Source organism: Leptonychotes weddellii, chromosome 10 (assembly GCF_054177405.1).
Source record: "Leptonychotes weddellii isolate Sample4059 chromosome 10, ASM5417740v2, whole genome shotgun sequence".
NCBI classification, from domain to species: Eukaryota; Metazoa; Chordata; class Mammalia; order Carnivora; family Phocidae; genus Leptonychotes; species Leptonychotes weddellii.
In genome coordinates this window covers 1,317,650-1,330,193 of record NC_138378.1, presented here as the reverse complement: position 1 = coordinate 1,330,193, position 12,544 = coordinate 1,317,650, and the positions used below count along the sequence as shown (strand labels likewise).

The 12,544-nt window shown below is 64.3% G+C and overlaps 1 protein-coding gene across 1 annotated transcript; it reads right to left on the bottom strand.

Moving 5' to 3' along the window:
- Positions 1 to 1,038: 1,038 nt before the first annotated feature.
- GATA5 (GATA binding protein 5) lies at positions 1,039 to 11,534 on the bottom strand. The gene is made up of 6 exons (XM_006749468.3): positions 10,974 to 11,534; positions 9,694 to 9,869; positions 3,677 to 3,802; positions 3,215 to 3,302; positions 2,793 to 2,917; positions 1,039 to 2,444 (listed from the first exon to the last, which is right to left on the bottom strand). The coding sequence occupies exons 1-6, from the start codon at positions 11,515 to 11,517 to the stop codon at positions 2,289 to 2,291; spliced, it is 1,215 nt and encodes a 404-aa protein (XP_006749531.2). The 5' UTR covers positions 11,518 to 11,534; the 3' UTR covers positions 1,039 to 2,288.
- Between the last annotated feature and the right edge of the window lie 1,010 nt (positions 11,535 to 12,544).

Below are 12,544 nucleotides of genomic sequence, written 5' to 3'. Positions count from 1 at the left end.
ATCTGGGTCTCCCACTCGGGGACCCCGCACCCTGGCAGGGTGGGAGGAAGCTCCACAAGCAGGTGGGAAGGGTCATTGCCCTGCCCCGCCGGATGGCTGCTCACCTGCTCCCTGTGAGCGGTCTCCCGGGAACGGCAGCCCGGGGCCTGTGGGCACGGAGACGAGATGGCAGCAAGCTCCCCGTGCCCCGTGACAGGGGTGTGATGTCCCGGCTGAGCCTCATCCCCCCGGCACGTCCGCCCACGGGCACAACCCTGCAGGTGTGACTCCGTTCCCACTTCTCCTGCCCAGCCTGTTTCCTGAAAGTGCTGTGACTCGTCAGACAGACTGCATCCCGGGGGTCTTCCTCTGTAGCCTGGCCCTGGCCACAGGGCTCCCAACGTGGCTCTGCAGGGACCCTGGGCGCTGGGCTCCATGCAGGCTCCCGGGCCCTGAGAGTCTGCGTTTAATGGGCCCATCAGGTCACCAGATCTGGGCGGCCCTGCTGAAGCCCTCTGTGTAGCGGGGTGGGTATCCTGACTCACAGATGGGGGCCGAGGCACCGAGGCTACTGACTTTCTGTGGACATTTGGAAGATGAGAGGTGGCAGCACCCGGCCTGCCTGGGTGCCTGACTCATGCGTGTCCCTGTGTCCCCCGGGCTCATCCCAACACTGCCTGTCTGCCTGCTGACCTGCAGGGAGGAGCACAAGACCTACATGGGGACACGGGCTCCCAGTGCCCCAAACCTCGTCTTGGTCCCTGTCCCCTCCTCGCCAGCCAGCGCGGCCATATGAGGCAGGGCAGCGCCTCAAACTCTAGTCCACATGTGGCCCCCCAGGCTGACCCCGTGTCCCTCCCCCATGCGGACAGGCGACCTCGAAGGCACTGTGCTTAAGGGTCTCCTGGCCAACTTGGAGTGGCCAGCGAGGTCCAGCAGACCAACGCGTGGAGACAAGTTTCTGAACGGACAGACAGCCTGAGTGAGCACCAGACCTGGAGTCGACCTGGCGGGCAGGGACCGGGCTGGAAAACCCCACAGGCATTTGGGAAAAGGAAATGCAAAATCAACGTCTTTATTTTACATTCTTCTTACGGCATCATTTGTCTTTGATAAAAAGAAGAAATAGACAAGATCAGGTGTAAGCTGCGCAGCTTGAACTCGAGGTGCCAGCTCAGGATGGGCGGACGGTCCGGAAGCTGGCGCCGGGGGACCACGGTTCTTCAGTGTGAAAGACGAGCCGTAGCCAGGGTGGCACACGCGGGCGCCCGCAGCTGGCTCACTGGCGAGAGGCAGCCGCTGAACAGAAGCCAGGCTGTGGCCCTTGGGCACGGTGCGCCCCGCTCCCTCCCTTCCCTACCGCCTCCCCGCCACCAAGCTAGTGGTAGTCATCCTGCTCCCTTGGGCAGCGCTGTCTCTAGCCAGCGCGACCCGCTAACTTATCACCCCACTCCGTGAGGGGAGGGCTTCCACGGGGGCAACAAACTAAGCTGGGCTGACCCCAGGTGAGCCAGGACATGTGGTCACCCCGCCCCTGGCCCTGACAGTGCCTCTGGGGTCAGCACGGGGCCCCAGGTCCTTTACTCTGCCTGTCAGAAACGGTCACAATACACAGATTCAGTCAGAATGAGGACTCTTACTGCCCTCTCTGGGAAAACCATCCAAATAAATATACAAGTAGATGATGACTAGGGTGTGAGCGGCTTGCCCTTGGGGTGGCATCCTGGTACAGTGCACAACCTGCACATCTGTCCCTGGCAGTCCCTCACTCATGGGAGGGGAAGTTCTCCGTGCCTTGGCTCTATCCATCAGATGCGAGAAAGGGACAGATCCTGAGGCTTGAGGAGGTCCCACGTCCGGCTACTCCCCTCATTCATGTTGCTGGCCTGACCTCGGCCATTTCGTTTGTGATCCTGGTTTTATGACAGGAAGTTAGGTTTTTTTTCCAGCTTCTGCAACATGTAAACATGGCGATGGCAAATGTTGACAAGAGAACTCAAGTTGGCGGTGGGTGCTCCAGGTCAGCCTTGGCTGGAGTGGCCTGGTCAGAGCCTGGCACAGCATTTGGGGGAGTCTCCTGCTGTCTGCGGTGGGGGCTCAGGCTCTTCTCATTAGCCTTCTTCCTGCTCTGGGGCCTGACCGCTGTGTGTACAGAGGCCTCCCCCCGCCCATGGCGAGGGATGCCCAGTGCCTCGAGGTCCCTCGAAGTCCCACTGGCTGGTCTCTTCTGGTGGGTGGGCCTGGTGGTCTCTCTCTGCTGGGCTGGAGCCGAACAGGCAGTGAGAGGGGTCTGGTGGGTGCCTGAGGACCTAGGCCAAGGCCAGTGCACACCAGGTCTCCTGGCGCAGGGTCCTGCCGAGGCCAGCCTGGGGGCCCAGGGCTGCGGAGGGGAAGGCAAAGTCCTCGGGCTCGAATTTGAACTCCACGTGGCTGGGGGCCAGGGGGTCATCCGCCTGGCCGGAGGTCTGCAGGGAGAGCATTGGGATGCATTGGAATGCAAGAATGGCCAGTTGGCCTCGCGTGGGGTAAGGAGACCTCAGGACCAGGCCATTTGCCCTAAGGGGCTTCCTCAGGCCCTGGAACTGTGGGGGACTCCTTGAGATCGGCAGGATGACACATGTGGGACTCAACGCCCGGCGTCTGCCACAGGTCAGCTGCTGGTACCAATGACCACCTGTGTGCCCAGCTCTGAGCTCCTGGGAGAGGCCCTTGGGGGCCGTGATGGGGGTCTGACCTGGTCGGGGAGTCGGGGTTCCCTGAGGAGGTACCCGGGAGCCAGCTCTGGGCACCCCACTCCGCCCTACCTCCCTTACCTGGGAGGTGACGCTGGACCCGGGGCATGAAGGTGATGCCAGGCTTGGTTTGGGTTTCAAAGTAGCCGCTGGGCTCTCACGGTCCGGGACGGAGAGCGGCGAGGCTGTGCTGTTCCCTGAACATCCTGGAAGGTGGGGCATTTACTGAAGCCGTCAGATCGAGCTGCACCGGTCACTTAATGGGAGGGCCTGGGTGTGGCATCCTCAGCCTGCCCTCCCGCCCCTCACCACCCGCCGCCCCCCCCGGAGACCAGACAAGACCAAGGCAGAATCAGGGGTATTTGCACTTCAGGAGGACAATGCTGGAGCCAAACATGTAACTGTCTAATGGTGGAATTTGAGACACTCGAAGTGACTCCGCGGGGCAAGGGCTGGGCATTGGGCTCCCTCCCGGAATCCCGACGGGCCCTGGTCCCACGCACCTGAGGAGCTCTTGGTCTTCACAATGTTCTTGGGTTTCCGTTTCCGCGTCTGGATACTTTCCTTCTTCATCGCCAGGGGCCGTGGCACCTGGCAGGGGCAGGCAGGGGTGGGCAGGGGCGGGTGGCTGGTCCCGTCCCTGCTCACCCCTGGGCCCCTTGCATGGCCACGTGCCCTAATGTCAGCCCCGCGGAGCCGGCCCCTCCAGGAGCCCAGCGTGTCCTCAGAGCCCCGTTTGGGGAGCTGCTGGCCCTGGCACGGCCCCTTCCTCCAGGAAGCTGTAGGGGCCGGGAGGTCGTCGGGGGCAGACAGCACACCAGGGGGCCTAGCCCCTGTCCCAGGCTGAGCCTCAGTGGGCCCGCCAGTACCTGGCAGTCCGTTGGGGCCACGCGGGAAACACACCGCCCCCCGCCCCTCCCGCCCCGCCCCGCGCCCCGCCCCGCGCCCCGCCCACGCCCGCTCACCCCGTGCAGCTTCATGTAGAGCCCACAGGCGTTGCACACCGGCTCGCCGTCCGCGTTGCGCCGCCACAGCGTGGTGGTGGACGTGTGGCAGTTGGTGCAGCAGAGACCGGCGCGGCGGGACGAGGACTGTGGATGGGGGCGGGGAGGCCGGTGTGAGCGGGGCGGGGGGGGTGCCCTGGGCTCCACCACCCGGAGGGGCTGCGAGCGGGACTCAGCACTGACCGGCAGCCAGGCCCGGGACCACGCGAGGCCGGCGAGAAGGTGTTCGGGGCGCTGAGGTCGCGAGGTCTGCCCCTGACAGGGACCGCCTGCATTCCCTGGAGCTGTGACTCCACGCACCTCGAACCCTGGGACGGGTCACTTCACCTATCTGGGCCTCAGTTTCCCCCCCAGTAAAGAGCAGGTGAGAACAGACCCGCCTGTCGTGGGGTCAGGACCCCATGAAGAACCTAACACAAAAAGGCAACTGCTTTTCTGGTGCTATCTCTTTCGCGGCCAATGCTGGGCCTTCACCCCAGGCTGCTAAGATGGAGCAGAACCCCGTGGGGCCACAGGGTCCCCCCCCGGAGCTTGGGCCCCAGGCTAAGCATGCAGGGCACCTGCCTTCCAAGACAGGATCTAGCGCACGTGCTCAGCTCAACCACTCTCGGGCGGGCGGCGGGCTGACCCACCCGCACCTCCCTCGTACTGCTCACTGTGTCGCATGTCAGAGCAAGACTGGACCCATCCAGAACCTTCGTGAGGCCCTGACATTCCAGAGGCCTACCTCCTTCCCACGTCTCCCTGCAGGACTGACCCCCAATTCTGCAGGTCTCATATGACCAGGGACCCCAAACCTCTCCGCACTTGGGGGCCTGGCAAGGCCCAGACAGCACCAACCCCAGGGATCCTGAGAGAGTGGGTCATTTGGGGCTCAGGAATCTGAACCTAACAAGGCCTGGGAAGGGGCTCTGCCAAGCTGGTGGGCTGGGGTGGGCCTGACACAGGGGATCTTCTACCCGCTCAGGATTCCGTGAGCTGCCAGAGCTCAGCCCACCCCCCGTCCTGGCCCTCAGGTGCCCGTGAACCTGCTCAACCCTTCCCCCCACTTGCTCTGAGCCCCCGGTCCAGGTCCCTGGCTGCCCACCGGACCACAGCGATGTGATGCAGGGTCTCTGACCCGTTCTCCCCATGGCACCGGCGTCAGACCGGGCCACATCCGATCCGGTGTTTCGGTGGCACCCTGGGGCACCAGGCCAGAAGCCCATGAGAACCCCGTATCAAAATCGTCCACTGGATGTGTTCTGCAGGACGGAGCCGGGGGGCAATCAAAAGTGAGGGGGCCGAATACAACCACAAAAGGAGTGTGTCCTTGGTTAGGAGTGGCAGACAAGGGACCGGGCTCAGCTTTCCCATCTTTCAACCGTCTCTAGGACCCTTCCTTCTGCACACCCCTCTCCCCCAGGCTGTGGTCAGCTGGTCGAAGGTACAGGCCTGCCCCTGGGAATGGCCCGGGAGGGAGAGCGGGAGCCGGTCTCAAGCCCTCTGCCCAGCCATCCCCAAGAAAACTCAAGACATGAAAATACCTCCTTGCCCTCCCCACCTGGAAGGTGTGGAGGCTGCCATAGGCTACAGAGAATTCTGCGCTATTTAATGAAAGGCTTGGCCTCCAGTCTCCAGCCAAGACTCTGCCCCAGGCTCTGGGACAAAAGGGCCAAAAGGCAAGGAAGGGACAGGCCTTCGAGACTCCAGAGGAAGACTGGGCCAAGTCTCCGGCCCGGGTGGGGGAAACCTCATCCTGATGTCTAGCCTCCCAGGGATCTCTGGCGGTCTTCCTGGGGGCACCTGGGGCTGGACTCATGCGCGAGCTAGAGTGGACAAAGCTGGCTCCCAGCTGAGGCCCCAGCAGAACCGGAAGGGAAAGGTGGCTGCAGCCCCGGCCAGACGGTGGAGTGTGCTTAGAGGCAGGAGCCTGGACCCGGAGTCAACCAGGGTCCCCAGCCTGACCCTGCCTAGAAAGCAGCTGCTTTTACCGAACGCGATTTGAGTGTCCTCTCCCTGTCCCGTCCCCCTCCCTGCGCTGTCCCTCTCTCCCATCTGTCTCTGGGGTGCCAGGAGCTATGCCCACGGGGGGTGGTGCCCCCTGTCCTCGTGAGGTGGGGTCCCTGCCGCCCACAATCCATCCACCTTCCTAAAGCGGGAGGAGGCCCGGGGACCTGCCCTAGGCCCCAGGATGCGCCGCTAGATGTGAACTTCGGACAAGCAACAGGTACTCTGAACAAGTGTGCCTCCAGGCAATATTTGGGACATAGTTACAGTCAAATGCTAGTTGCTGTTTATCTGAAATTCCCATTTAATTGAGTGGTATTTTATCTGGCACCTCCTGCTGCGCCTTCGCTCTCCCCTTCCAGCTGGGACCCTCAGGCACTTCTACCAATCTCAGCTCCCTTAGAGCTCATACCGCCATCCCACCTTCCAGAAAAACCGCACCACTGTTGAAAGATGGGACTGCCACGCCTCTCGCCTCCTTGGGCCATCAGCCCCTTCTCACTAAGTCCTTCCCGCGGGAAACTCGAGTGGCTGGGGCGCAAACATGCCCGCGCGAGCCTTGAACCCAGGCTCGTTTTCGGTGGCACTCGCGAGCGCACACTCAGGCTCGCCCCCCACAAACGTCCCCCACAGTTCCCGTGCGTCTCAGACGGGGACCCACGGGCACGCAGCGCCCGAGACACAGGCGTGGAGGCAAAGGTGGGGCCCGCGCCGTGTGTGCGTGTGGGAAGCAGCCCCAGGAGCTCGCGGACGTCACTCTGTACCCTGCGAGCGCGAGGGAAAAATCGGGAACCCGGATTAGGACTGAATTACTTTTCAGTGGACATAAATAAAAATTAAGAAAATGGAAAACAATTTCAAAGTGTTTGCTCATTCATATTTTCCTCTTCTCTCATCAGGCTGAGCGGGACAGATGGGACACGGAGGCCAGAGGCGCCAGGCGGGCAGAGCCGCCTCCCTCAGCTGAGCACACGTCGGGGACATGTCCCCGGTGCTGTCCCTCCCCGCCTGTCCTTCCCCGCCGCCTGGACAAGCAGCCCGGCCTGGCCACTCTCAGGGCCTCCTCACGGCCAGGCCTCTTCTGGCTGAGTTTTGTTTTTCCTTTTTGGTCTGTTCTTTTCAAAAGAAGTTAAGCTTCAAAGCCTGCCCCTGCAGCAGAGCTGCCCTGAGCTCTAGGCCCTGCACGCGCCTGGATCCGAGTGAAGAATTCAGGGCGGTGGGCAGCGCGGAGCCAGGGGCGGGGCTGGCCCAGAGCAGAGGAACAGGGGGCTGGCGCTGCGCGGCTTGCAGGGCTGAGGCGAGCGCGCACAGAGACAAACACTTTGGAAAGTAAGTACCTCGGCTCCCAAAAAGCACCAGAAAATGGCCCGATTTGAGCAGGTCCTCCCAGGCTCTTGGAAAAGGATACGTGGTGGACACTTAACCTGATACCGCGCGTGTCCCCTGCTGTTCAAGGGCGAACCTGCCAGGGCGAGTCTGCGAGGCGGGCCGTGCAGGAAGGAAAACCCAGCGTCCTCGTCAAGGTCCGGATTCGCTTGGCGAAGGCTGCCGGGCCCCCCGCGGCACTGGCCACTTCCCGAGCGTCCCCTGGCCTTGGCCGTGGGGCTCGGACGTGCGGGGGGTGGGTGTGAGGGGCTCTAGAGCACCTGGTTACGCATGCACGGACGCAGCAGTCTGCAGAACCACAACTACCTACTCGTCCACACTGACAGAAGCCTCAGGTCAACGGCTCTGGCCTGGGACGAAGGATGCACGTGGGATGCAAAGGGCAGAAACGGATATGAGCTCCTGCTGGGAGGGGGACGCGTGCCTATTACTGATGAGCTTCTAGAACTTTCTTAGTCACTTAAAAGGACGTTAGGACAGTTGTCTCCCGGGGCATCAGTTCCGGCCACACGTGAGGGAGAGTGAGGCACTGCTGGGGGCAGGTCTGGGGCCACCAGCCAGTCCCCCCATGGCTGGGAGCCCTGTGGGCCGGGCTCTGGTCCCAGCACTCTCTGAGAACCTCCGAGTTTCCGCATGAGCCTGGCCCTGCCGGGACCAGCCACGGGGAAGCGGTGGGGCCACCCTCCCTGAGTGCCAGGCAGGAACCCAGAAAAAGTCAGAGGAAACCCTCACAGGACAGCTCAAGGACAGACGGGAGACGGACGGCTACGTGAACACCCCCCTGGACCCCAGCCCTGCTTGGCATATACTTCCTAGGCATGTTCCGCACTCAGATCTGCCTGGGCCTGGACACAGGGGTGACCGGGCTGTGCACCCTCTGAGGCCTGCCGCCTTGGGGGAGATAGGTGGGCACAAAGGGATTCTTCACCCCAGGAAGCTTCCTTAAAGCTCAATATTCTTTGTCCCCCAGACCAGGAAGCGCAGACCTCACCAGGCCAGATGCCATGTCCTCAGCCAGTCCACAGAGCTGGCCAAGGCCTGCCTAAGTGTCCTGCCTCATTTAATCTTTACAACACAGCAGGGGGACAGTGTGTGCAGGGGCCACGGGGCCAGGAGACCCAGGACAGGGCCAGCAGGCTCCTGGTGAGCACGAGGCAGACAGTCCTGCTCAGAACCCAGGGCCCACTGTGTGCCCTCCGAGCGTCTCTGAGCCCTGGGAGTCATCATCTGGCTGTTGTGAAGGTAAATGCCTCAATGCCTCGATGGTGGCCTGTCTGCTTGCCCCCCAGCTCAGGGATTTCTGCTGGGAGGTGAGCCCTGTGCAAGGTGGGGGGCAAAGGCAGGGAGGCCCCTCACCTTTTCTTGTTTACCAGTGTGTCTGCATGGGGAAGAGTGGTTGGAGCAGGGAGGGGCTGCCGTCCCCCAGGACACTCCTGCTGCTAGCCTCAGTTTCCCTCTCAGTGAGGGCCACATCAGACGCCAAGCCGCTGTGGCACATGTCGGGGTGGGGGGCGTGATCACAGGGACAGAGATGAAAGTGAGGGGGTGATATGGATTCTGACGTATCCCCCTTCCAGGAGGCACAGCGTGGGTGGAGGGAAGCTGGGGGGCCTGCAGAGCCCCAAACACCAGGCTAGATCAGGGGAGAAGAACAGTGGTTTCCCCCAAACTGCCTGAGTCAGTCCTGCTTCCTGCCTGCCTGGTCTGGGGCCTTGGAGGGTCGGGGGGCTCCCACAGCCCAGTAAAGGTGGGCTCCTGAGAACCATGCAGCCCGGGACTGGAGGCGGGGGGGACCAGCCCTCCACCCCACCCCCACTGGTCCCAGGCACCAGAACTGGCCAGAACCAGCTGACTGGCCCCGACAGGGCTCCTGCCAGCATTAGACCAGAAGGGAGGCACCCCCAGACACAGCGATGCCCAGACCGTGGACCCTGGAGCCACTAGGGCCTCCTTAACTTTAGACAGCTTGCAAACAAAGGCAGCCCCCTCCACTTAACAAACTCCTTGAACATCCAAGTTTGCCTGTGGGATGGTGTAGGATAAAGTAGCTTTAAACCTTTACGCAGCTTCTGGGGACTCTGCCCTGCTCGGAGGAAAAAGTCGAGTTCCCAGTCCTCCACTCTGCACCAGCCACACACCAGAAAAAACCAAAAGTGAAAACAAGTTTTGTGCCTTGAGCAACCATAGACCCGGTCTCAGTCCCAGCCGCCTGGTATCGGGTGGAAAGTGCTCCCCAAGAGGCAGGGCCCCAAAGCCCCCTTCTGTGTAGGATTTCAACGTCCTCCAACAGAGCCAGCCCCACCCAGCAGCCACCCTCCCCGCCAGCCCCATGCCTGGGCCAAGCCACCCTGTGCCCCTGCCACCCCGGGAGCCCCAGGGCTGAGCCTCAGCAGGCTGGCTGCGACCGGGGCGTGCAACCTTAAGTTCAGGGGCCCCTCGGTTCCTTTCTGTGGAGCAGCGGGGCAGGTCCTGCCCTGGGGCCTGGGCCTCCCCACTCCCCGCGGTTGGAGCAGCCGGCTGCCCCCTGTTCCTCACCTCCCGCCCGGCCCTGCCGCCCCGCCATGGGCTGCCTGCGCGGGGACTCGGCCGGGCCGCGCACTCACCAGGCGCTTCTGCGGGCGCACGAGTGGCCGGTTGACGCCGTTCATCTTGTGGTAGAGGCCACAAGCATTGCACAGGTAGTGGCCGGTCCCGTCGCGACGCCACAGGGGAGTGGACAGGGCCCCACAGTTGACGCACTCGCGACCCTCGCCGGGGAGCTCTTCCAAGAAGTCCGACACTGCGGGGACGGGCAACTCGTGGGCCCAGGCTCCCGCTTCCCCCGAACCCACAGCGTCCGCTGCATTTGCCTTGTTTTGTGTGCACCTTGACTTTATTTTAAATCTTAACTTTACGCACAACAAAGTTGGTGGCAGATTAAAAAAAAACTGGTTACGGTTGCCTTTGTAGGGTGGGGGAAGGTTAATAAATCAAACCTCCGGGTGCACAGCAGGGAACCGGGTGGAACTTCCCTCCCCTGGGGAGGCAGGATCCTCAGCATTGGCAGAGGGAGGCGGCCGAAGGGCCTTGTTCTCGGCAACACGGGACATTGACAAGGGGCCGAGTGGATGGGGACGTCCCACAGGTGTTGTCAGCTGCGCTGCGGGGGTGAGCACGATCCTCGCCAGAACAACAGCGCGGTGGGGCCTCGCCGCCCACTTGGGGACCCACGCGGGGAGGGATGGCAGAGACACTGGGCCAGGCACCCTATGGGGGTGGGGTGGGGATTGATCATCGTGGGGCTGCCCTGGGCTCCCGCGGAGGGGACCCCGCTTCCTGCGCGGGGGAGCCAGCAGGGCCCAGAGGCTGCTGGAGAGTGGGCCAGCGAGGCCTGCTCCAGCGGCGGGGTAGGACCTGGTCCCCACGGGCAGCAAACGCAGGCCAGGCATGGCCGCAGGGGTAAGAAAGCGTCTGGGTGCGGGCTCCTCACAAATCTCTGCCTTCCAGACCCAGAATCCGATTATCCAAATTTATACCCCAGGGGGAGCAATTGAAACCAGGTCACAAACTAGAATACGTAAACATTCTAGAACAGAGATGAATGTGGCGGCTTACTTAAATAATCCAGTATTCTGAATTTTATAAAAATCACTTCCAAAACTTTCCGTAAGAGCATTTATGAGGTAGGCTCTAAATCGGCACATCCAGAGTGTGGGGCTCAGATGAGTGAAAGGTAAGAACACTTTCTTACTAACTGTAAAGAAGTTCAGGACCCGTGTTTTTCATCCCAAGGAGGGTGAGCTGGTGGCAGACATCTATTCTGCCCGGGGCTTACTTGGCCGGGAAGCATTCGTGGGGTGCGGGTTTGCACCAGGCAGCACCAGCACCCCAGTCTCGCACTCACCGAAGGTGGTTCTGCGGCCGGGGAAGCCAGCCGGGTGGCTCTGTAGGCCGTGCAGGACGCTGCCGTCGAAGGGTCCGGCGGTCCAGGACGGGGCCACCTCGGTGCTCACGTAGGCCGGGTAGGCGGTGGGGTACGGCGCGCTCACTGGCCGGCGGAGCGGGGCCGGGTACTGCTCGCGGGCCAGCAGCGCGCCCTGGTAGGCGCCAGCGTCCGGGGTCCCTGCGCCGCCACCGCCGCCCGGCCCTGGGGGGCTGTGCGGGAAGGGGAAGGCGGTGGGTGCGGCCGGCTGAGCGGCCGGCGGGTGCGGGCTGCCGGAGCCGAAGGCTGACGAGTCTGCTGCCGCCGCCTGCGCCCAGCCGGGGTGCGCGGCCAGCGCCGGGGCCTGCGGTCCCGGCTCACACGCCGGCAGGTAGGGCAGCATGGAGGGGACGCGCGCGGGCGGCACGAACACCGCGGAGCCGGCGCTTGGCGCGTGCAGAAACCCGCCCGAGTCCGCGTAGGCGGCCTGGCCGGGGCTCGGGGCCAGCGCCAGGCTCTGGTACATCTTCCCCCGCGCGGCCTTGACCTGCAGGGAAGAGGGACGCGCGTCGAGTTCGCGGCTGCTGCGCACCCCGGGCGGCGCCCGCGCTCGTGCCGCGCGCCCCGCTCCCCCGCCGGCCGCGGGGTCAGAACGGCGGGGCGCGGGTGGCCCCGAGCTGGCGCGGGACAGCCCCGGCGCAGCCGCAGCGCCGAGCTCACCTCCTCCACTGCCGGGCCTCGGAGCTTCCCGGGGTGGGCTCGGCAGGGGCCGAGAGGGAGCGGCCGCACGTCCTCGGGGCCTGGGCGCGGGGGCCCCGCCGCGCTGGGAGCGGGAGCCAGGCCGGGCCGGGGCTGTCCCGCGGAGGGCGCGGCGGTCTCGGCGGGCCGGCGACCAGAGGGCTGGGGACTGGGAGCCCGGGGCCGCGCGGTGCCGCAGGGAATCCCGGGCGCCCCGCCGCCGCTCCGCGCCGCCCCGGCCGGCCCCGCTGCCCCTCCCTCCCCCCTCCCTCTCCTCCCCCCCTCTCCTCCCCTCCCCTCTCCTCCCGCGGGGTCAGCGCTGGGGCTGCGGCCGCTGCGCCACGTGACCCGAGCAGGCCCGGCTCCCCGGGCTCGGCGGGAGAGGGGTCGCTACGCGGTGCGCGGGGCGCGGGACACCCAGCGCTCCGTCCTGGCTGAAGCGGGCGGGAGGGACCTGCCGGTGCTCGGTGGGGCCCCGGGCTAGCTGGGACGTGGAGACGTCCCTAAATTTGGTCCGGGGATTCGCGGATCCGCACCCCTCCCTCCTCGCCAGCCCGGCTCCACCGAGGCTGGCCCGGTGTCCGGTTGGGCTCCTGCGGACGAGCCAGGGAGCCGGTCAGCCGCGCTCCCGCACACGCGGCGGTGGGGCCCCGTCGTTGGACGCGGGGCCGGCGCCAGGATCCGGCTGCCATGGGGACGCCCAGCTCAGTGTCCCCGGGCTCCACCCGGGTCGACAAGGGCCACCCCATGCGCGAAGTGCAGCCGGAGTCCCACAGTTTCCTCAGTTTCTGACCAAGCAGGGCAATTTCAGGCTC

Excerpts from the sequence above, each read along its gene's own strand:
- GATA5 (XM_006749468.3), bottom strand. The coding sequence starts at position 11,517 with ATGTACCAGAGCCTGGCGCTGGCCCCGAGCCCCGGCCAGGCCGCCTAC. Across the intron at positions 9,870-10,973 it reads CGGCCGCAGAACCACCTTCG|TGTCGGACTTCTTGGAAGAG; the intron begins GTGAGTGCGAGA and ends CCGTCCCCGCAG. Across the intron at positions 2,445-2,792 it reads GGTCCAGCGTCACCTCCCAG|ACCTCCGGCCAGGCGGATGA; the intron begins GTAAGGGAGGTA and ends CTCTCCCTGCAG.